Genomic DNA, 25,152 nt, shown 5'->3' with positions numbered 1-25,152 from the left:
AGAAGATAACTTCATCAGTCATATCTCACACATGGTCAGTCTACTTTGATTTTTTGAGACTGAGTCTCTTACTGAGACCTGGGGCTTGCCCATTAGGCTATGCTGGCTGGCTGTGAGACCCAGGGATCCTCCTGTCCAGTGCTGGGTTTACAAGGGTGCACCACCATACCTTGCTTTTTAAAATTCACATTTAATTTATTGTGTGTGTGTCTGTGTGTATGTGTGTGTGATGTGCACATGCCATCGCATGCTTGAGGTCAGAGGACAACATTCAGGAGTTGGTTCTCTCCTTCCATTGTGTGGGTTCCAGGGATCAAACTCAGGTTGACAGGCTTGATTGCAAGCACCTTTGCCCACTGAGCCATCTTGCCAGCCTTTGGCTTTATTTTTAAAATGTTTGCTTGTTTAGTATTCATTCATTCATTCATTTATTTATTTTTGAGAGAGCCTTCTTGTAGCCCCAGCTAGCCTGGAACTCACTATGGAGACCAGGCTGTCCTTGATCTCACAGAGGTTTGTCTGCCTCTGCCTCCCAAGTGCTGGGATTGAAGGCTAGCAAAGCAAGCTCTTTAGGAACAGAGCTGTCTCCCCAGCTGCACACCGAATGCCTATACTCTGACTGCAAAAGGCCCTAAGGAGCTCAACTCAACTCCAAATTTTGAATGTTAGATTCCTCGGGCTCTTGAAAAAAATGAACAATGACTTCTGCCTCTCCGGAAGTTTCCCCGTGTATTCCAGGAATGCTGGGAATACAGTTTTGAAACAGAGGCAAATGCCCTGTGTGGAGAACTGATGGAGGCCCCTGGGGCAGCACTGCGGGGGCGGAGGTGGCAGCTGTAGCAACAGCAGCTATGAACATTCTAGTTAGAGAGAATTACATCTGTCTTTTCCTGGCTTCTCCTGGCCGCTGGAACTTTACTCATTTGCTGTCCACCACTTACAGAGCTTATCTTTTATTTATTCATTTGAAATTTTTTTACTTGCTATTTTTATTTTATGTGTATGCGTCTGTTGCCTGCATGTAGTAGGTGCACCTGTGTGGTGTAATGCTCACAGAGGTCAGAAGAGGGTGTCAGATCCCCTGGAACTGGAGTTATAGATGGTTGTTAACCTCCATGCGGGTGCTAGGAACTGAACCTGGGTCCTCTGCAAGAGTAGCCAGTGCTTTTAACCACCGAGCCATCTATCCAGCCTCTTAGCTTTCATTTTTATAATTTTTTTTTGAGACGGGTTGTCACATAGCCCAGACTGTCCTAGAACTTACTATGTAGCCAAGGATGACCCTGAACTCCTGATCCTCCAGCCTCTATCTCTCAAGTGCTGGGATTACAGGTGAATGCCACCACACCCTCTTCTGCAGTTAAGCCTGACAACGTGAGTTGGATCCCTGGGACCCAGTGGCAGGAGAGAACCAGCTCTCAAAGGCTGTACTCTGACCTCTGCGTGCATTTTGACATGAGCTCCACTGACCAGTAAATAAATAAATGTAAAAATAATTAAAACTAATAATGCAAATTGCATCTTGGATGCAGTAGGATTTTCTGGTCTTATTTGAGATGGTGTGTTTGTAGGCAGCCCTGGTTGTCCTGGTGCTTGCAATCCTCTTGCCTGTCTCCTGAGTGCTAGAATTATAGGTGTGCACTGCTGTGCCTGGCTTGTATTTGTTTCAAAATAAAATTTTATTTTGAGCTGGAGCTCAGTGATTAAGAGCACTGGCTGGTCTTGCAGACCAGCACCCACGTGAAGTTCTTGCAGAACTGACCTAGGTTCAGTTCCCAGCACCCACATGAAGGCCAACAACCATCTGTAATTTCAGTTTTAGGGAATCTGATGCCATCTTCTGGCCTCCATGGGCATTGCATTCACATGGTGCACTTGCACACATGTAGACAAAATACACACATAAAATAAAAATAACAAAATAAAGTGTTATGTTGAATTGTTTGCCACAGAATAAAATGCACCAGAGATTGGGAATATAGACCACTTGATAGAGCACTTGAGCTCTTGTCTTGCATGAAGTCCTGAGTTCAAATTCCAGCATGTCCCTCCACCTGCCCCCATACAAGATGTACCAAGTTTTGTCCTCTGAGAAAGCCCCAAGTTCTCCTTCACATAAGTTTATTTACTGTTCCCACCTTTTGGAATTTGAGATACATGGTGTCCTTCAATTAAATTATAATAATTAATAGTTGTTGACTACTATGATGTTTTGGGCACATGGTGCCAAAGACTTTGAATAATTCATTTATTACTGTCAACAAATTCAAATTTTAGACACTGTTATTATTTTGCTTTTGGAAGACAGATTCTCATGTGGCCCAGGCTGACCTTGAACTCACTGTGTAGCTGACAATGACTTTGAACTCCAGAAACTCCTGCCTCTGTTTCCTGAGTGCTGGGATCATAGGCATGTGCCACCATGCCTTGTTTGGGAACCCAGGGCTAGGCAAGTACTCAGCTATTGAGCTACAGCCCCAATCAACAGTTATTATTATTATTTAATAAATTTTTATTGGTTGGAATGCAAAATAATGGATTTCAAAATGGCATTTTCATACAAGGTACCATTAGTGTTCTTTCGATTTTTATAGATGAGGATGTTCAGAGAGGTTAATTGACATGTCTGAAGTCACCCAGTTGTGCAGGCTGAATCTGACTCTACCAGCTGCTCTTCTCTGGGGGAAGGAGAACAGATGTCACAGAATCCTTCTCCATTTTCCTTGGTCCCCACCCCCTGCTGGGTGGTGCTGCAGCTGAAAATCTTGTCTCAAGAACTAGTTGTGTGCATCCGCAACTGTCTTAGTGAGGGGGATAGACTGTTGGCATGGAGATACGATGTATCATCTACTAAGTTTACACCTGGGAACTGCACAGTCTTACTGAAAAAATCTCATGTTTTCGTGTGTGTGTGTGTGTATGTGTCTGTGTAGTATATGTGTATGTTTATGTGGGTGTGTTCATGTGTGTAGAGACCAGAGGTTGATGGTAGGTGTCTTCATCTATTGCTCTTCACCTTATATATTTATTTATCTTTTTTTTTTTTTGAGACAAGGGCTCCCTGTAGAACCAGGTGGCCTCAATCTCATAGAGATCCACCTGCCTTGACCTAGCCCTGAGTGGTACGGTTAAATGCCTGTGCCACCACACCTAGCCTTATTTTTTAATTTTTAGTAGAATTTTTATTTGTATATTGTGTGAGTGGGAGATGGGCATGAGTGTGCGATGGCTCACAAGCAGAGGTCAGAGGACAGCTTGCAGAAGTTAGTTTTCTCTCTTCACTGTGTTGGGGGGATTGGATTCAGGTCCTCAGGCTTGGTGGCAAGCACTTTCACTCACTAAGCTATCTGGCAGGTCTCCAGTCCCAGTTTTTTACAGATGGAAACGCTGAATCTCAAATCCCACACTGAGTTCAAGGCCCCCATGGCCCCAAGTTGGTCTTCACTGGGCTGCACCCTGAGCGAGGTCAGGTAGGCTGGGGTATCTGGTCTGTGTTCCATTTCCACAGTTCCCTGACTCTCCTGAGGGCTGAGGGAAGGTCTGAAATGAACTCTGATCTGGCTAAGAGTGGACAGTCCATCTATAAGACAGAGATCCTATGGAGCATCAGGATTACAAGGGTACACCACCACACTAGCTTAACGTAATTCTCCCTCTCTCTCTCTCTCTCTCTCTCTCTCTCTCTCTCTCTCTCTCTCTGTAAGACTAGGAAGTTATAGAGGATAAGCATGCTCAGGGGACTGCAGCAGATGCTGTAAAAGGATTTTTATGATTTCTCTTTGTATGTACACATATACGTGTGTGTGTGTGTGTGTGTGTGTGTGTGTAAATGTGTGTGTATATTGCTATGGATAATACCCACAACCTTCTGGATGCTAGGTAGGTGCTCTATCACTGAGCCACACCCCAGCCCCTCACTGGGGGATTCTAGCCAGATGTTCTACCACTGAGCCATGCCCCAGCCCCTCACTTTTGGAGAGCCAGGTTAGTCATTATGATGTGGACAGGCTCTCCATTGGTCCTTTTCTTGTTTTCTCCCTTCATTCCTCCCTCAAGGCCTAAACAATTTGGAGAATTTGAGTTCTGGGGGTGTTCAGTGCCTCACCCCAAAGGAATCTGAACCTGTGTTTCAGCACTGGCTGAAATACATTATCTACTAAATGATGGGGTCATTCCCCTGGGGTTTTAGAGATACTCTGTCTCCCATCATCCTGCCACTCTTCACATCATGAGAAAGACCAGAAAATTCCATGTTTCTGTCAAAGTAGCCTTAGTTGTAGGGTCTATAGTAAGAGAAATTTCATATTTATCTTTTTGTTGTTGCTGTTGAAACAGGGGCTTGCTATGTAGCTTAGGCTGGCCTCAAATTCACAACCAGCCTATGGAGCATCAGGATTACAAAGGTATACCACCACACTAGCTTACCGTAATTCTCTCTCTCTCTCTCTCTCTCTCTCTCTCTATCTCTATCTCTCTCTCTCTCATGCACAAGGGTGCATGGAAGCCAAAGGACAGTGTAAGGTGTCACTATCAGCTTTATTCCCATGAGGCAGGGTCTCTCTCACAGAACCTGGAGCTCATCTGGAAGCCAGCAAGCCCCAGGAATCCTACTGTCTCAGTCTCTCACCGGTGCTGGGGTTACAGGTCTTACATGGTATTTTACATTGGTGCTGGGGATTCAAACTCAGGTCCTCATATTTGTGCAGCAAGCACTCTTATCCATAGAGTCATCCATCCCCCAGCCTTATCCTTGCTTTCCCTAGCTTCAATATCCACCTCTGAAAAATGGGACTGGTGGGAACTGTTCAAACCATGCGACTTGCCCGTTGGGGGACCAAAAAGCGTCTTGGTAGGGAAGGTTCTAAAATGTATACAGGGGGCCCAAGATTAGACTTCGTGCCTGTGGGCATCCTTAGCTGGGTGGACACCATCCCTTCCTCGGCCCTGGATCACAGAGGGTTAAAAAGAAAGACCCACGCCCCCTTTGACTACGAAGAGCCCACCTCTCTGAATTTGAAAAGGCGGCCCTGGAGAGGCGTGGGCCCCCCCCCCCCCCAACTTCAGCCCGGGACCGGACTTCGCTCCATCACTGACTGGCTCCCTCTCCTCCGGGCTGGGGCCGCGGGTTCGGTCCAGCCGGCTGGGACGCAAGATGAAGCTTGCTCTGCTGTTACCATGGGCGTGCTGCTGCCTGTGTGGGTCGGCGCTGGCCACCGGCTTCCTCTACCCCTTCCCAGCAGCCGCTTTGCAGCAGCACGGCTACCCCGAGCAGGGCGCTGGCTCCCCCGGCAACAGCTACGCGAGCCGCCGGTGAGTAGAGAGGGGCGCCGGGCCTGGGGCGCATAGAGAGAGGGCGCCGGGCCTGGGGCGCAATGGCTGGATCCGAGGGACCGCAGGGGCTGCGAGGCGCGGTGGCCGAGTGCTGGGGGCGCAGGACAGCGGGCCAGGGACGCGGGTGCTGGATCTAGGGACATCCGAGGCTGCAAAGCGCAGTGTCCAGGTGCTGGGGGTGCAAGGCATCGGGTTTGGGGCGCGGGAGCTGGAGCCAGGAACGGCAGAGACTGGGTGCTGGAGACTTGGGGTGCAAGATCTGGAACTAGGGACAGTGGGGATTCCAAGGCGAGGTGGCTGCGTGCTAGGGGCGCACGGGCTGGATCAACGGACCGCTGGGACTCCAATGCACGGTAGCCGAGTATTGGGAGCTTGAAGCATTGGGCTTGGGGTGCAAGATCTGGAACCAGAGATAGTGGGGCTCTGAGTCATCATGGCCGGGTGCTGGGGACGCAGAGACTGTATCCAGGGACAGCTGGGGTTCCAAGACATGGTAGATTAGGGTTGGGGACACGAAACCCAGGGCCGGGGTGTGGGGTGAGACTCTAAGACGTAGTGACTCAGTGCTTGGGGCCGCAGGACATCAGGCTTGGGACTCGAGGCCTGGGGGCTCAGGGGCTGGAACCGTGACAGCGGGAGGCTCTGAGGCACGGTGGCCAGGTGCTGGGGGTGAAGGGCTTGGTGGACACAGAATGGCTGGCCCTCAAGACGGGGCGGCTCCAATGGTCTTGTAAGGGGACCCCAGAAACTGCGATCTCGTGCTGGAAACTCCCCGCCTAAGGGCACCAGGGCTCCAAACGGACACCGGACAGGGACTTTGGATGTCTCTCTGTCTCTCTCACACTCACTCGGTTCTGACTTTCTCACCCTTCGGTCCGTGGTTCCGGGTTTTAAGTAGAGGTGGCTCAAACTTGCATCCGGGACTCGCAGAGGGGCCTCCCGGGACTCACTGGACTTGGGGTTCTGCTTCTGCCTCACCTGCAGCCGGGGTTTTGTGTTGAACAGTTCCAGGATCACCAAGCCCTGTGTGCTTTGGGCTACTACAACGCTGGAGAGGCCATCAGTGTCAGTCACTGAGGAACCTCGGCTGCGACTTTCCACACACTCTGGGATGTGGTACCCCCTCGGATCCCGCTGCTTCTCTGAGCCGATGGAGGAGGAAGGAAGGAGGAAGAGGGGTGGAGGGGAGGGGTAGTTACCCAGGTCTCAGTGCCTGGACCTACCAGCTGCTTCCTTCTCTACCACCAGGTGGCGACGTGGCCACCCCGGGATGGTTTAAGCTGAGTCTCCTTACACGCCTTTGAATTTTCAGAAAATCACAGCATCCAAGAAAATGTTGCTGAACACTTTGTTTGCACATCTCACTTGAACTTAGCTTTTCTCCCATCTGGTATCCCCAGTTCTCATACCTGTACTAGTGCCACGGTCGTGTCCCCGGTCCCTGCTTTGATCCTACACCACCCCAAGGTTAAAGCATTAAAATATTATCTTTTGGGCTGGAGAGATGGCTCAGTGGTTAAGAGAACTGGCTGCTCTTGCAGAAGAGCACCTACAAGGTTCTCAGCACCTACAAGGTGGCTAACAACCATCTGTAACTCCAGTCCCAGAGGATCCAACACCTTCTTCTGGCCTCCACTGGCATTGCACACATGTGGTACTCTTACATGCAAGCAAAACACACATACACATAAAATAAAATAAAAAAAATAAAGTGGAGAGAAATCAAGGAAGACACTTGACAGTGACTTCTGACCCCCACACATATATGCACACATGAACACATAAACACACATGCACACAAACACAAGCTTACATATAATTTTAGTCTGTTTATTTTGTTTGGAAATGTTTTCTAGAAGTTTCTATTAGAATTTTCCAAACACACGTACACACACATACGTTCGCATGCTGTTTTATTGCTTTCATTTTGTTTGGAAATACTTTCTAAAAGCTTCTATCAGGAAATTTCCAAACATCCAAGAAGTGTCTGCACACTTCCATATGTGGGGAGAGCAGTAATCAAGCTTTGAAAATTGAAGGATAATATGGATAATGTGATCTCATTTATAGAACAAAACAAAATGAATCTACAAAACATTTTTGTGTGTGGTACAGGACCTTGTGTATGTTAGGCAAGTATTCACTAAGCTAAGTCCCCAGTTTTTAAATATTTTTATTAAAATTATTAATTTATATATGTGCAATGTATGTATGTGTTGTGTATATACACATGTGTGCTGATGTGCATGCCTTTGCATACATGTGTGGAGGTCAGAGGAGGATGTTGGGTGTCTGGCCTGCTCTATCATTACTTCTTATCCCTCGAGACATGGTCTCTCACTGAACCAGGAGCCAGGTTGGTGGCCACTGAGTCACAAGGACCTTCTTGTCTTGCTCCTCCTCTCTCTACAGTGCTGTGTGTACATGGCCAAACCTGGCTATCTATCTATCATCTATCTATCTATCTATCTATCTATCTATCTATCTATCACCTATCTATATGATTTATATTTTATGTGCCTGAGTGTTTTGCCTGCTTGTGCCCCACGTGAGTGTAATGTTCACAGTAGCCAGAAGAGGGCATTGGATCTCCTGGAACTGGAGATAAAGACAGTTGTCAGCTGCCATGTGGGTGCTTTTTATGTGTGCTGGAGATTCAAATTTAGGTCATGCTTGTGCAGCTTATCCATTGAGCCATCTCTCCAGCCCCCCCTTTTTTAGACAGGGTCTCCCTGTAGCCCCTATTGGCCTGGAATTTGCTGTATAGACCAGGCTGACTTTGATCTCACAGGAATCCACCTGCCTCTGCCTCCTGAGTGCTGGGATCAAAGCTGTGTGCCACCATGTCCAGCTTCCAGTCCATTTTAAAACCTTTTAAATTTTGGGACAGTGTCTTGTTAAGGTACCTGAGGGCTGGTGTTGAACTTGCTCTGTAGAACAGGCTGGCTTTAGTCTTGTGATCTTCCTGCTTCAATCCCCCAAGAAGCTGGAATTACAGGCATGCACCATTGTGACTGGCTCAGAAAATATTTTTCGCAAAAGTTTCCAGCAGTTAACTATATGGAGAGTCTTGGGGCTAGACTAGAGGACTAGAGTCATCTTCCCCTGTAACTATAGGGTTACAACTGTGGTCTCAACCAACTTCTGATTGAAGCAGTGTGTGTGTGTGTGTGTGTGTGTGTGTGTGTGTGTTGTACACTCATCTGTGGGTGTGCATGTGCAGGTCAGAGGTTTCCAACCCCCCAATATATTTCTCTTTAACTTTGTGTGTTTTTAAATGATATCTGATGGCTCAGTGGAACATCCCGTACTGGCTTGAATAGTGCCTTACTAGGCAACAGGCTTCCTCTTGTACCTCCCGGCCTTCCTAGCACAGTGTTGCATGCTATTGTTCCTGGGGAGATGTGAATATATCTACTTGCTCCAGATAGGGAACCAATGGTAGACCAAAGTAACGATACCACCAAAGTCCAACTTGGAGAACCAATAAGTTTTAGTAGGGTTGCTTGCAGAAGCAGAAATGACTCAGAGACAGCTGTATCACCAAAGCCCACCCCAGCATGTGGCTGTGCTTGGGAAGCCCCATACTGAGAGGAGGGCTTCACATGATTTCTTACCTCATAATAATAAGAGATACCTTTGAAGAGGGCTGGCGAGAGGGCTCAGCAGGAAAAGGAGCTTGCTGCCAACCCTGATTCCCAAGACACACAGAGTGGAAGGAGAGAACTGACTCCGGCAAGTTGTTCTTGGGCCTCCACACATGTACCTTCCTCCCACAATAAATAAATGTAAAAATGACTAAAATAAATACCTTTAAGGCACTGGGGATGCACCTTAGTAAAGTACCTGCAATGCAAGCATGAAGACATGAGTTGAGGTTCCCGGAACCAACATAAAAAATATTGGTCATGCACATGTGTAATCCTAGCATGGAGTGGGCAGAGATGGGTAGATTCCCTGGAGTTCACTGGCTAGCCAGTCTAGCCAATGAGCGATGCTAGGTTCAGTGAAAGACCCTGTCTCAAAAGATAAGGTGGAGATTGATCAAGGAAGAAACCCAGAGTTGACCTCTGACCTTCACACACACACACACACACACACACACACACACACACACACTTACACAGATACAGAGAAACACACACACACACACACACATAGACACACACACACATATGCAGATACTACCTTTTATCCAGTTGTGGTGGTGCATGCATATAATCCCAGTGCTCCAGAGGTGTAGTCAGGATAACTGGGAGTGTAAGGCTGTCCTCAGCAATATAGTGAGTTGAAGACCAGCCTGGGCTATATAAGCCCCTGTCTCAGAAAAAGAAGAAATATTTTTTATTTGATGACCAAGCACATACGCGTGTACACATATATCTAAAATAAAATTTGCGAAGAAATTATTTTTTGATTTATTTATTTTTATTTTATGTGTATGAGTATTATGGCTGCATGTGTGTAACTGCACCCATGTTGTACAGTGCCCACAGAGGACAGAAGAGGGTATAGGATCTCCTGGAACTGGAGTTATGGGTGGTTGTTAGCCTCCATGTTTGTGGGTGCTGGGAATCGAACTCAGGTCTTCTGCAAGGGCAGTCAGTGCTCCCAACCACTGAGCCATCTCTCCAGCCCCGCAAAATAATAATTACACTGTGACTTAATGTGATACTCTCTTCAAAACTGCAACCCATCTAGATCACTAAAAAAATGTTGGCCAAACTGGGCGCGGTGGCACACACCTATAATCCCAGCACTTGGTAGGCAGAGGCAGGTGGATATCTGTAAGATCTAAGCCAGTGTGGTCCACATAGCAAGTTCCAGGACAGCTGGGCTACAGGGAAATCCTGTTTCAAAAAACTCAAAGAATCAAGAGCTGAGTGTGATGGCCTAGACCGGTACTACTAGTACTAGGAAGGCTGAGACAGGAGGATAGTGAATTTGAGGCCAGCCTGAGCAACACTGTAAGATCTTTTCTCAAAAACAAATGAACAAACAAGCAGATGAGGATATGGCTCAGTCATAGAGCCACCTGCTTAGGATCCCCCAGCGAGGGGCTGGGGCATGACACAGAGGTAGAGCACCTGCCTAGGATCCCCCAGCGAGGGGCTGGGGCATGACACAGAGGTAGAGCACCTGCCTAGGATCCCCCAGCGAGGGGCTGGGGCATGACACAGAGGTAGAGCACCTGCCTAGGATCCCCCAGCGAGGGGCTGGGGTGTGACTTAGAGGTAGAACACCTGCCTAGGATCCCCTACTGAGGGGCTGGGGCATGACACAGAGATAGAGCACCTGCCTAGGATCCCCTAGTGAGGGGCTGGGGATGTGACTCAGAGGTAGAGCACCCGCCTAGAATCCCCCAGTGAGGGGCTGGGGGCGGGGCTCAGTGGTGGAGCACTAGTCAGGCATCCAGGAAATTCAACATCCAGCTTCAAAATAAAGGATACAAACTGTCTTGCCAAAAATGCAGAAAACACCTTCCACAGTCCCTTGTGGGTCTGGGGGCTGCCATGGAGACTTTGGTACTGAGCAGCTGGAAACCTCACTCCTCCCAGTCCTTGTGACATGTTCTCTGGACTTCCTTGTCTCTTTCTTGTTTCAGCTGTGCTCAGCATGCCCCCTGCCCCACCCCCTCACTGTCTCCTGCACACCTCAGCTCCCTCCACTAGGGAGCCACTAGCTCCTTCCTTCTACATGCCTTCCTGAATCCTCTCACTCTGTTCACCTCATCTTGTGGAGGTCCTCAGTCAACCTTGTTTTTGTGATGGTTTGTGGTGATGGGACCAAGATCCACTTCCACCTTGGATCCAAGTGCATGAGCCATGCCTCCTGGAAACAGGAGCTTCCCCAGAGCTAGCATCCATCAGTGGGCATTCCCTGAGTGCACAGTGGACAGACTAGAGGGTGTGCAAGAACTAGGGACCTGCATATGGGATTCTGTCAGCAGACTGAGAGACTGAATGCCATATCCATGGGGCTTGACCTTCCCACCTCATGACATGTCTTTGCAGGGTTAGGTTGTTGCCTCTTGGTGCTAGAGGGTCTTAGGTTCTAGAGCTTTCTTTTCTTTCCTTTTCCTTTCTTTCTTTCCTCCCTCCCTCCTTTATTCCTTTCCTTCCTTCTTTCTTTCCTTCCTCCCTCCTTTATTCCCTTCTTTCCTTCCTTCCTCCCTCCCTCCCTCCCTCCCTCCCTCCCTCTCTCTCTCTCTCTCTCTCTCTTTCTTTCTTTCTTTCTTTCTTTCTTTCTTTCTTTCTTTCCTTTTCTTCAGGTTCTCATGCATCCCAGGTTGACCTTGACCTCCTTCTCTAGCTAAGGAGGACCCAGAACTTCTCCTACCCACCTCCTGAGTGTTGGGATGATTGGTGTACACCACCACTCCCAGTTTATGTGGTGCTGGGGAACAAACCCAGAGCTTCATGCATGCTAGACAAGCATTCTACTAACTGAGCCCTGTCCCCAGCCCCACCTTGTGTTTCTGAGAGACACTCTTACTTTCTTTACATGGAGGTTTCCACATGAGGTTTTGGACTCTCTTAGATATTCAGTAGATGTTTGCTGATCACATGGATGAACAAAGGAACAACGGACTCTAGGGAGTCAGGTAGAGTGGCCTCTGCCCCTGCCAAGCTTTGTGCCCCCAGAGGTCCTTGTCCACACCTCATGCCCCCTGAGCCAGCTGTGGAACTCACTTGTAGAGGATCATGTAGATTGTAGTTTAGGTGCTCCACTTCTCCTTCTGAGGCCAAAGTGATTGATTGGCAGAAGAAGTTTCCTGTGTGTGTGTGTGTGTGTGTGTGTGTGTGTGTGTTCAAGTACCACAATGTGCATGTGAAGGTCAGAGGACAACCTGCAGGAGTCAGTTTTCTCTTTCTACCATGTGGGTCCTGGAGCTTAACATTGGATCGGCAAGCACCTTTACCTGCTGAGCCATCTCACCGGCTCTCCACTTAATTTTTTGAGACACTGTCTCTAACTGAGCTTGGAGTTCACCCATTAGGCTAAACTGACCAGCCAGACCCAGGGAGCCTCCTGTCTTGACCTCCCTCCCTTATGTTTGGATTACAACCACAGGCCACCACCTTTGGCTTTTTACAAGGTTCTGGGGAAATCAAACTCGAGTCCTCACACTTGTGTAGCAAGCACTTTATCCACTGAGCCATCTCCACAGCCTAGAATTAATTTTCCTGCCCCTAAAATTCAGAAAGAACAGTGTTGATGGGTAAACCTCTGAAGCCTCAGAGCTTTCTGGATCTTTCTCTCTTTATCTCATTACTCAATTCTCAAAACTTGTCTGTTATTTTAAAAAGCCACTCCCAATGAACCATTGACATGGTAGTAAGCCCCCCCCCCCGCAACCAGCTTCTCTTGGCTCCGCCTGGCCCCACACTTCATTGCCCTTTTGAGTGTGTGATTTGGACTCAGACCAGCTGCCCCTGGGGCAGTGACTCCAGCCTCCATAACGAACTGTTAGAGGATTTTCAGGAATGTTAGCACAAAGTGCCTGGGGGAGACAGCCTGCGGTCTTATGGCAAACCTATACACCATATACCGTTCCCTCAATATTTTGGGGGCTCCCTCCCTTCTGATTGCCTTTCCCTTTGGAGCAAGCAATACTCAGTCCAGGTTAATCTGGTCATACTCAAGAACAGAGGTGTGACCTCTGGCCTGTTGTATTTCTGTCTGCCACTGTTGATGTTGTTAGGGTCAGAGCTTGGGCTCTGTCAGGTCTTTAGCAAGCTGGGTTCAGACAGCAGTTCTCATTAAAGAGACAATAATGGAAACTGAAAAAGATTTATTCAGGGCCGGTGAGATCACTCAGTGGGTAAAGGTGCTTGCCACCAACCTACTGACTTGAGTTCGATTCCTAGGACCCATATGGTAGAAGGACAGAACTGACAACTGCAAGTTGTCCTCTGACCTCTACACATGTGCTGTGGCATGTGCATGCACATGCACATGCACATGCACATAGGCACAGGATAAATAATTGTTAAAAAAGATTTATTCAATTGGCCACATTGAAGAAAGGGGCGAAGGGGTCCATTGACCCCCTCTAAGTCCATCTTCCGGATCCTGTTTTGAGGTTTAGGTTTAAATAGAAAGCAAGAGGCATGTTTAGCTAAGCAGTCTGGTCATGCTGTGGTCCCATTCATCATGGCCCATCACTGTCTCAACTCCAGTCTCTCCTGCAACATGGTCTGACAAGATGTCAGAACTGTGTCAAATCTCTTCTTCCTCTGGCTATACCAGACCTCAGCCTCTTCTCCCAGCATGAAACTCCTGGAGAAATGCGTTTCCTGGGGTTCATTGTTTCAATAGTCCAATAGCTAAAGGAAGGGGCACAAGTGTCTCTTTAGGACATCTTTGGCCCTGTCAGAACAGTTAGGCCACCCTGTTACCCCCTACCTTCTGACCCCCAACTCCATCCAGTGGCACCTGCAGGAAGATCAGCAGAGACACTATTGGCCGTGGCAGCTCTCTGCCACCTGGGCAATATTTCTTGAGCTGTTTGCTGTTGGGTGCTTCCAGAAAATGTGTGGAAAATGCTCTTCACAAAGCTGCAGATTTTCTTCCTAAAGAGAGAGGGTGTGAAGAGAAGGCTAAGCCTGGATCCCAGCTCTATGAGGCTCTCACAATATTGCCCGACTTCCTGTTTCCTTACCTGCAAAATGGAATGAATTGTGGCTACTTCATAGGGCTTTTCTGGAACCTCCACAAGTTAACCAGGTGCTTAGAACATTATGTAGAGAGCATTCTATAGGATCTTGAATTTGAAAGATGACACTGAAACAAATTATTCCTTGAGGTCACAAGATTTATTTAATATCAGAGAAAGTGTAGTGCTGGAGAGAATGTACTGAAGAGGCTCTGAAGAGGAAGGAAAGGATTTTGAACATCTCAGAAGAGCAAAGAAGTCTGTTTTAAGACTTTGGAGGAAGGATAGGGAGGTGTGAGGGAGGAAGGAGTCTCATTCATATACGAGGAAGTATGGAAGAGGGATACATTTATTGACTATTCCATTATGGGGACCTTGGAGATTTGCATACCTGAGGTCTGAAACTTCCCGGGGGAATAGAGAATGGCATCTGTCTCTCTCCTGGAACCCAGATACCTGAGGTGTCTGATTATAGACTCATTGACAGGCTCTCAGTAGGATGTGTCAGCTCTGAGGATAGAGATAGAGGAGGCTGCCTTGGGCATAACCTGAGCAGTGTCTGGTCTGGGATTTGGCATTTTTCTTCCTGGAGCCTGCTATGTACAGATTCATAAACACGCTCTTGTAGAGTGTTTAGCACTGGCTGGGGAGTGTGACCTGATTAGCCCCTAGGTTAAATCTAATGCATTAAAAAAAAAATCTTTGTGTTGGACAAGGTTCCAGCACTTGGGAGTCAGAAGTAGGTGGATCTCTGTGAGACCAAGGCTAGCCTGGGTTACAAAGTGAGTTTCAGGCCAGCTGGGGCCACAGGGAGACCCTGTCTCAAAAAATGAAGCAACAACAACAAATGTTTGTGTGTGTGTATGTGAGTTCCTCTGTGTGGGTGATCATGCATGTGCTGTGGTGTACTGAGTGCTGATCCTTGCTTTCCACCTTGATTAAGACAGACTCTTTTGCTTGCTGCTACATATGCCGGGCTATGCTGGCCCAAGAATGTTCGGGATTGTCTTGTCCCTGCTTCCCATCTTACCATAGAGGTGTACAAAGATTAGACATGTGCTATTATTTCTGGCTTTTTGTGAGTTCTGGTGATTCGAATGCGGATCCTCACGGTTATGACAAGTATTTTACCCACTGAGCCATCTCCCTGAGTGGAGCCTTGTGGACGAGTCAGGCTTTCCTTGTCTTTGGTATTTCCTGGAATTTTTCCCTGTTGTTCCATGGAGGGGCCTGGGTGTGCTGACTGCTTCAGTCTCAACTCCTGGGCATCCCCATGACTTGTGACTGTCTTTCAAGAAGATGGTGGTGGGGGCTGGAGAGACAGCTCAGTGGTTAAGAGCACTGGCTGCTCTTGCAGAGGACCCGGATTCAGTTCCCAGCACCCACATGGCAGCTCACAACCATCTGTAGCTCCAGTTCTGGCCTCAGCAGGCATGTGATACACTTATATAGATGCAGACAAAACACTCATACACGGAAATAAAAATAAATAAAAATTTTAAAATGAAGGTGGCAGTTTCTTCTTTAATTTTTTTTGGATTTATTTATTTTTATTTTATGCGTGTGTTTTGTAAGCATGTATGCAAGTATACCATATGTGTGCAATGCCCACAGAGGTCAGAAGATTTGTCTGCATGCAGCCTGCTGGGCTTTATATTTCGTTCAGACTTATCTGGGAATCTGTATCATTCTGTCCCTAGGTCCCTTTGATTGACTGGATCCCACAGCTGACCTTTGAACTGTAAGAGGGTTTAGCCTGCTTGGGCACCCAGTTCTGGGGTGATATGACCCCCAGCTGCTGGGGATGTGTCAGCCCTTACATCTCTTTTGTTCTATAGCTGTTGATGCCAATTTGCTCAGATTCTGAAACACTTTTTGTTGTTGCTGTTGTTTGTGGTTTGTGCGCATGTGGAGGCTGGAGGAAGATGTCAGGCCAGGTGTCCTGCTCAGTCTTCTTCCCTTGAGACAGGGTCTCACTGAACCTGAAGCTAGGCTGGCATCCAGCAAGCCCCAAAGACCTCTTGTCTCTGCCCCCTGAAGCCCTGGGGTTCCAGGTGTACATGCCATGCCCATCTTTCTAAGTGGGTGTTGAGAATTCTCAAACTCAAGATCTCATGATTGCAAAACAAACACTCTTACCCACTGTACCATCTCTCCAGTCCCAGATCCTGAAACTCATGCAAAGTAAGTCTGATGAACTGAGTTTGATCCCCATACCCACAAAGTTTTAAGAAGACAGCTGATTCTACAGAGTTGCCCTCTGACCTCCACTATAGCACCCGCACCCCACAAATTAATAATACAAGTAATAATAAATAACACAAATGACTAATAACAAAATTTGGCCTACTTTTGAGAATTGAAACAATTATTTTAAAAGGTTTTCATATGATTCTTTAGGACTATTCGGGGAAAAATATGTGTGTGTGTGTGTGTGTGTGTGTGTGTGTGTGTGAAGGCCTTGTTTGAACCAGGTGTGGTGGTGCCAGCCAGCTGACCCCTGGATACTTGCTTAGTACCTAGAACGCAGCTTGAATTTCTGATCTTCCTGTCTCTACTACCCAAGTGCTGGGATTATAAGTGCGTCTGGCTGCTCCCTGTTTGGTGCTGGGGATTGAACATAGTACTTCGTGCATGCTAGACAGGCACTCTACCAACTGAGCCACCTGCCGTAACAGGTGCGGAATAAAGCAAAGCTCTATCTGTTCTGTCTTTGGTGGTGCTAGAGATGGAATCCAGGGCCTTGTGCATGTTGGACAGGTGCTCTACCACTGAGCCACCCCAGCCCCTCACTGGGGGATTCTAGGCAGGTGCTCTACCACTGAGCTAGGCCCCTAGCCCCAGAAATACCTTACTGATTCCGTTGCACTGCAACCCTGTTCTGTTCATATTTCATACTGAGATGCCCAGCATACCTGTGAACTTATGAGGCTGGAAATGGAGTCTAACCAGAGTGAACCAGGAGCCAATTCATCCTGTCAGTACTAGAGCCTAGGCTGTTACAAGAGGAATGGCTCATGCCCACTTCTTCTCCCCTGCCCCTTCCTCCCCCTCCCCCTCCCCCTCCCCTTCCTCCTCTTCCTTTTTGCTTGAAAGCTCTAACATTGGAAGTTGTCTGCCTGCTGGTTCTGGTCCTGGAACAGCTGCACATGGGGACAGCTGTCTCCGCTTCAGGACACAGAATCTGCCCCGAGATTAATAACAGAGCTCAACCAAGCCCATGGGGAGCAGAGACGGCTAGGGTTACCTCACGCCAGGAAGTACGCCTGCCCTGCTGACAGCGGGTGGGGAGCCTGCAGGATGGATGGGATCTTGGGGCGCCAGGGGGTGGCTGGGCAAGGCAGCTCAAGGCAAGCCCAGCCAAATCTACCCCCCCACCTCTTGGGATGCAAACCGACCCTCCCTAGAGTCTCTTGCTTTCCGCTGGACCTGAGCTGTGCTCCAAGAATTATTTGAGGAGTCAGAAATGGAAACCAAATGTTGGTGTCAGGTAGTGGAAGCCATTGGATGTGTGGAGTTCAGTGGGCCTGGCAGCTTGAAGGTCTCAGGCTCCTGGGGTCGGCACAGATGTGTAGGTGAGTCTTACTATCTATCTTTAAATGTTTGGGGACATGGGCACATGCATGTGTATATGCACGTGTGGAAACCAGAGGTCAATTGTGGATGTTGCGACTTAGGAGGCACACACCTTGTTTTTTTTTTTTAAAATTTTAAAAATTATTATTATTTTGGGGGTTAGAGAGAGGGCTCAGCAGTTAAGAGCACCGACTGCTCTTGCAGAGGACCTGTGTTCAGTTTCTGGCACCTACATGGTGGCTAACAACTGTCTGTAACTCCAGTTCCAGGGGATCTGATGCCCTTTTCTGGTCTGTGCAGGCTTTGTACAGCACAGGTGCACTTACAAGCATGGGCAAAACGGTAATACACATAAAATAAAATTAAATCAATTTTAAAAAATTTATTTTATAGCCGGGTGTGGTGGCGCATGCCTTTAATCCCAGCACTTGGGAGGCAGAGGCAGGCAGATCTCTGTGAGTTCAAGGCCAACCTGGTCTACATAGTGAGTTCCAGGACAGCTGGGGCTACAGGGACACCCTGTCACAAAGAGACCAAAAAATTTATTTTATTTTATTTTTAATTATGTACATATGTGTGTGAGTATGTGGACATGCATACAGGTGTCCATGGAGACCAGAAGAGGGTGTTGGATCCCCTGGAGCTGGAATTACAAGTGGTTGTGAACTGCCCAATGTATTTGCTGGGAATAGAACTCAGGTCTGCTGAAAGAACAGTATATACTCTTAACTACTGAGCCATCTCTCCATCCCCCAATTTTCTGTTTTTAAATGTGTGGGTACATGTGCATGTGTGCACATGTATGGAAGCCAGAGGTCAATCTTGGGTATCATTCCTCAGTAGGCATCCACTTTGTTTTTTGAGACAGAGTCCCTCACTAACTTGGAGCTTACTGAATAGGCTAGGCTGGCTGGCCAGCAAACACAGGAATCTACTTATCTTTGCCCCCTGGCTCTGGGATTACAGGTTTGTGCCACCACTCCAAATATATATAATATATGAGATATAGTTTTCCTATGCAGCCTAGGATGGTCTCAAATTCTTAGTCCTCCTGCCTCCACGTCTAGGGTGTTGAGACTCTTCCCTTCCCCCCAGCTGCTGGCAAGCATCTTACTGTCTTTCTCTGTGACTTCAACTACTCCAGGGTCTCATAGAAATAGAATCCTGGTCATTTGCTTACTTATTTATTTATTTATTTATTTATTTATTTATTTATTTAATGTATAAGAGTGTTTTGCCTCCATGCTTGTAAGTGTACCCGTGTTGTGGCATGCAATGCTGGTGGAGACCAGGAGAGGGTGTTGAGTCCCCTGGAACTGGAGTTATGGATGGTTGTTAGCCACCATGTATGTGCTGGGTATTAAGCCTGGGTCCTCTACAAGAGCAACCAGTGGTCTAACTGCTGAGCCATCCCTCCAGCACCCCCCCATCTGCTTTTCTGACTAGTCTCCCTTCATTTGCATCAAATTCTCATGCTTGCCCATGCAGTAACACATGTGGAAAATCACCTTCCTTTTTATGAAAAGTTTCAATTGTTTTTATTTGGTTATATGTGTGTACATGAGCAGGTGTGTATGTTTATGGGTATGTGTGCCACAGTGTGCTTATGGAGATCAGAGGACAGCTTTCAGGAGTTTCTTTTCTCCCTCTTTTATGTGGGTGCCAAGGACTGAAATTAGGTGGTCTAAGAGTTTTACTATTTAACAAATTTATTTATATTTTATGGGCTACGGAGATGTCTCAGTGGTTAAGAGCACTGTCTGCTCTTGCAGAGGACCCGGGTTCGATTCCCAGCACCCACATGGCAGCTAACACCTGTCCATAACTCTAGTTCCAGGGGATGTCCCCTTCTGACCTCCACAGGCATTGCACAACACAGGTGTACTTACACACATGCAGCCTATACACTCATACACACAATTTTATGTGTATGACTGTTTTGCCTGCATGTATGTAAGTGTACTATGTGCATTGAATGCCCACAGAGGCCAGAAGAGGGCGTCGGATCCGCTGGAACTGGAGTTACAGATGGCTGTTGGGTGCAATGTGGGTGCTATGAACAGAACCCAGTCCTCTGCAACAGCAGTCAGTGCTCTTAACTGCTGAGCCATCTCTCTAGTCCCAGCTACCTTTTTTGAGGCAAGATGTTGCTATGTAGCCCAGGCTGGCCTTGAAATCTCTGTGTAGCCAAGGCTGCGATCCTCCTGCCAGAGCTTACCAATTGCTGGCTACAAGTGAACACCAGTATCCAGTTACTTTATATTTTTTATGTTGTGTGTGCATATTTGTGTGTGTGTGGGTGCATGGACATGTGTGCACATGTGCACATCTGTGTATGGCAGTCAGAGTTCAACCTCAGGTGTCATTCCTCAGGAATTGTCCACCTTGGCTTTAAACTTCTTTTGTTTGTTTGTTTGTTTGTTTGAGACAGAGTCTCCCTGTAGCCCCAGGTGGCCTGGAACTCTCTATGTAGACCAGGCTGGCCTCCATCTCATAGAGCTCTAACAGCCTCTGCCTCCTGAGTTCTGGGATTAAAAGCATGGGCCACCACTCTCAGCTTTGTTTTTAAACTTTTAAAATTACATTTTTATTTATTATCATTGTGAGGGGCACACATGCCACGGTGTGTGGAGGACATCTTTGTGGAGTTGTTTTCTCCTTCCACTGTGTGGGTCCTGGGGATTGAACTCAGGTCACCAGGTTTGAGCGGCAAGTACCTTTGCCTCCTGAGCCATCTTACCAGCTCTAATTTGTTATTTTGAGACAAGGTCTCTTACTGACTTGGAACTCGCCAAGCAGTCTAAGCTGGCTGGCCAATGAGCCCCAGAGATCCACTTAGCACCACCTTCCCAGAGCTGGGATTACAGGTATGTGCTGCCATGCTTGACTTGTTTTGTTTTTTACATGGGTTCTGGGTATCAAACTCAGGCTTTTGTGCTTACAAAAAAAGCACTTTACTGGCTGAGCCATCTCCCCAGCCCACTTGAGGTTTTTAACATGTATGTATGCATGTATATGCATGTACTGTGGTGTGTAGGTCAGAGAACAACTTGTGGAAGTCAGTTCTATCCTTCCATTATGTGAGTTCTGGGGATTGAACTCAGGTCCTGAGGCTTGGTTGCAGGCTCCTATAACCCATTCAGTCATCTTGCCAGCTCCTCTGAGTTTTGTTTTGTTTATTTTTCAGACAAGGTCTCCTTGTAGCTTCAGCTGGCATAGAACTTACTATGTAGACCAATCTGGCCTTGACCTCACAGAGATCCACCTGCCTCTGCCTCTAACTTCTTCAGTCTTTGAAAACAGTTGTGGCTCTTTCCTCTTGCTTGCTTATTTGTTGTTTTTTGTGCAGTTGAAATGCAGAGTAAGTTTTCCATTCAACATATTTTCCCTGGATATTCCAGGAAGTGGTCTCCAGTCACTGTGTAGATATTTACAGGGACCATGATTTCCTGAGGACTGTGGTTTCCTGGGAGGTGGTGGTGGGGAATGGGGGGGGGATGCCTGAGTGCACAGAATAACTTAGGCAGGGGCTACTGGATTCAAATTCCAGTGGAAGAGAGTAAGGCAAGAATTACCATTTGACGTCCAGAAGTCACAGAGATCTGAAGGAACGAGGTTATAGGTGAACATTTTTGAGATATGAGTGCCTCTCTCTCTCTCTCTCTCTCTCTCTCTCTCTCTCTCTCTCTCTCTCTCTCTCTTTGTGTGTGTGTGTGTGTTTGTGGTATGGAGGTCAGAGGACAACCTTGGCCATTCTTCAGGTACCTTTCACCTTTTCTTTGAGAGGGGATCTCTCATTGTCCAAGTAGGCTTGGCTAGTTGGTCAGTGAGCTCCAGGATTGGTGTGCCTGTGTCTCTCATCACTAGTGTCTGTGTTGTCTGCCATCACTGGGATTGTAAGTGTGCACCACCTACCCTGCCTTTCATATGGGTCCTGGGAATTGAACTCAGGTCCTCATGCTTGTAAGGTGAGTGTTTTTCTGACTAAGCCATCCCTTCAGCCCTGCTCTGGATCCTAAATGTCCCCCAGCGGTTCATCCAACTGAAAACTTGATTGGCATCCTCTGACATTATTGGAGATGGTGGAAACTTTAGGAGGCAGAGCCTGGTAGAAGGAAATTAGGTCATTGGGGGTGAGCCCATGGAGGGGGTATTAGCAGCCTGGCCCCTTCCTTTCTCTCTCTGCCTCCTGGATGGTGTGAAGTGGGCACGTGCTTTGATCACGTGCGCCTGCTGTGATGCTCTGCCTCACCACAGGCCCAAAGCAACAGCACCAAGTAACACCGGCCTGGAACTTCTGCCACTGTGAGCCAAGACAAACATGTATGTGTTGTGTACATGTGTTTGTGCGATGTGGGCTGATGTGTGTACTAGAGCACACATGGAGGCCACAGGGCAGCATTGGGGATTTTCCTTTATTATTCTCCACCTTAATTTTTAAAAGATGTTTTGTGATGTATTTATTTTTATTTTATGTGGACAAGTGTTTTACCTGTGTGTATGTAGGTGCACATGTGTGCAATGCCTGAAGAGGCCAGAAGATGGAGCTGGACCCTTGTAACTGGAGTTATGGATGGTTGTTAGTCACCATGTGGGTGCTGGGAATCTAACCCTGGTCCTCTGCAAGAGCAGCCAGTGCTGTTAACCACTGAGCCATCTTTCCAGTCCCAAAATGAATGCTATCTCTGAGTTGGGATTTTTGTGTATATGTGTGACCCCACCTTATTTCTGAGACAGGGTCTCTCATGCAATCTGGAACTCACTGGTTTGGCTAGTGTGGCCAGTCAGCAATCCTTAGAGATCTGCCTGTCTCTGTTTCTCAGCACGGAGATTAAGGCACGTATCACAGTGCCTGGCTTTTTACATGGTTCTGTGCCTCTGAACTCAGATTTTTACATTTGTCAAGCACTTTATCAAGTAGGCCATCCCCCTAGCTCCTTAAAATTTCCCTTCTTTCTTTTAATGCCTTATGTTATTATTTGTGTAGCTGCATGTGTGTATCTGTATGTATGTATGTGCACAATGTGCAATACCCACAGATGCCAAAAGAGGACATGAGGTCCTCTGGAGCTGGTGTTACAGGTGGTTGTTAGCTGCCATGTGGGTGCTGGGGACCAAACTCACGTCCTCTGTAAGAACAGCCAGTGCTCTTAACCACTGAGCCATCTCTCCAGGCCTAACCTTTCTTCTTTTAAGCTCATTCTTTCAGGTATTTTGTCACAGAGGTAGGTATCTGAATAACATGAAGGGACATGGAGAAGCAGAGGTGCAAACAGGATATTATCTCTGTTGAAGCTGGAGTTCATGATTTAAACAAAGACTGTCTTGAAAACATCATTGAGTCATGGCTTGGATTCTTTTCAGATTTAATCAAAAAAATTTTGAGAAAGGATCTCAAGTAAGTCAGGCTGTCCTCAAACTCACTATTTACCTAAGAATGACACTGGATTTTTGATCCTCCTTCCTTCACTTCCTGAGTATATCCAGTTTTATGCAGTGCTGGGGATGGAACCCAGGGCTTCATGTTTACCAGGCAGGTGTTCTATCACTGAACCATGCCCCCAGCCCCTCACTGGGGGATTCTAGGCAGGTGCTCTACCTCTGAGCCACACCCCCAGATCCCTCATTGAGATGAATCACATCCTTCAATAGCTTTCTGAGAAAACAGGAATTCTGCTTGAACCATGGCTGAGATATATGCTAACTTGTTCCTATGACTTCATATCTGTTAAATTAGCTATCTTAGGAATTCATTTCTTTTATTTTTTAAATTACCTTTTTAAATTGAATTTTTAAAAATTTCATATGTATATTTAGATCATATTTAGATCCCCTCCCCTATCTGCACCCCCATTACTTCCCTGCCCAAGTTCATATACACTATTACATATATTGCCTATCAGTGTGGTTCATCCACTGAAGCCTGGCCAATCTACTAAGAATCTCACCCTTACTGATTCCCCCCAATTCCCAGCATCCATGGGTTGCCAATAGTTCCTCAGGTAGGGTTGGGGTTTCTTATCCACTTCCTCATGTCCATGCTGGGATTTTTGTCTGCCTTGAGCTTATGTGGAACTTGTCCATGCTGTCACGATTGCTGTGAGTTCATATGAGTAATTGACCAGCTGTCTGGAAAATTTTGTTTCCTTGTGGTCATTCACCACCTCTGACTCCTACAATCTTTCTGCCCTCTCTTCTACAATGATCCCTGAGCCTTGGGAGGCAGAAGTTTGATATAGGTGTCCAACTCAGGGATAATTATTATGCAGTCTCTTATTCTCTGCATGTTGGCCAGTTGTGGGTTTTTGTGTTACTCACCATCTGCTGCATAAAGAAGCTTTTCTGGTAAGACGAGAGGTCGCCAGGCGTGGTAGCACACACCTTTAGTCCCAGCACTCAGGAAGCAGAAGCAAGCAGATCTCTGTGAACTCAAGGCCAGCCTGAAGTACATAGTGAGTTCCAGGCCAGCTGGGGCTACAGGGGTACCCTGTCTAAAAAAGAAATCTGGGGTGGGCAAGGATCCCAGGGATACAATGAGGCTTGAGAGTTGAAATGGTGTGGGGGCCTCCTTTCCTTTTTAAAATTTTATTGATTGATGATTGATTGATTGATTGATTGATTGATGTGTGTGTATGTGTATGCACAAGACATACATTTGGAGGTTAGAGCACAACTTGTAGGAGTTTTGTTCTTTCCTTCCACCAAATGAGTCCAAGAAATTGAACTCAGATCATAATGTTCGGAGGCACCTTTACCCCCTGGGCCATCTTGCCGGGTCTAATCTTTCTTGCCAACTTAGACATGCAGTAAATAATATGTAATTCTAAGCTTGTGTATTCATATTTGCATGTGCATGGGCACATGTTTGAGTCTGTGTACCTGTGTGGAGGCTGCAGATTGATGTCACCTGGCTTCTCAATCACTCTTCACCTTCTATATGGAGGCATGGTCTGTCATTTGATCCTAACGTTTGCCAGTTCAACTAGCATAGCTTCCAGCCTGCTTTGAGGATCCCGTCTCCCCTCCCAAGTGCTGGCATTACAGGTTGGCAGTCAAGTCTGCCTGGCATTTATGTGGGTGTTGAGGATCCAAACTCCTGTCCTCAAATTTATGTAGCAAGTATTTTACCCACTGAGCCATCTCCCCAGCCCTGTACTTTAAAATTTTTATTTTCAGGTCTGGAGAGATGGCTCAGTGGTTAAGAACACTGGCAGTTCTTGCAGAGGACCCAATTTTGGTTCCCAGCACCCACACAGCAGCTAATAACTGTCATTTTCTCCAGTTCTAGGGGATCTGACACCTTCTTCTGGTCTCTGGGTATTTCATGCAAGTGGTATACTTACATACATGCAGGAAAAACACTCATACACATAAAAACAAAAATTTAAAAATTGTTTTTCATTTATTATCCTTATTGATGTGTATGTGTGTGTGCCTATGTGAGTTCATGTGTCCTGCATATGTGTAAGTGCCCACAGAGGCCAGAAGAGGGCATCACCCCTAGAGCTGGAGAGAGACAGCTGTGGTATCTGATGTGGGTCCTCGGAACTGAATTTGGCTCCTCTACAGGAGTTTTTTCTTTTCTT

The 25,152-nt window shown here is 47.1% G+C and overlaps 1 protein-coding gene across 2 annotated transcripts in view; it reads left to right on the top strand.

Annotated features, from left to right (window-relative positions):
• The first annotated feature begins 5,114 nt into the window (after positions 1-5,114).
• Positions 5,115-25,152, top strand: part of Col26a1 (collagen type XXVI alpha 1 chain) — a 167,499-nt gene continuing 147,461 nt past the window's right edge. For both annotated transcript variants that reach the window (XM_008832302.3, XM_008832301.3), the window contains exon 1: positions 5,115-5,310. In XM_008832302.3, the coding sequence (XP_008830524.1) occupies positions 5,153-5,310 (158 nt within the window). In that variant the 5' untranslated portion in view covers positions 5,115-5,152. The remainder of the gene's footprint in view (positions 5,311-25,152) is intronic.

Source organism: Nannospalax galili, unplaced genomic scaffold, assembly GCF_000622305.1.
Source record: "Nannospalax galili isolate Female #2095 unplaced genomic scaffold, S.galili_v1.0 scaffold675, whole genome shotgun sequence".
Lineage (NCBI taxonomy): Eukaryota > Metazoa > Chordata > Mammalia > Rodentia > Spalacidae > Nannospalax > Nannospalax galili.
This window is presented reverse-complemented; position numbering and strand designations above follow the sequence as displayed.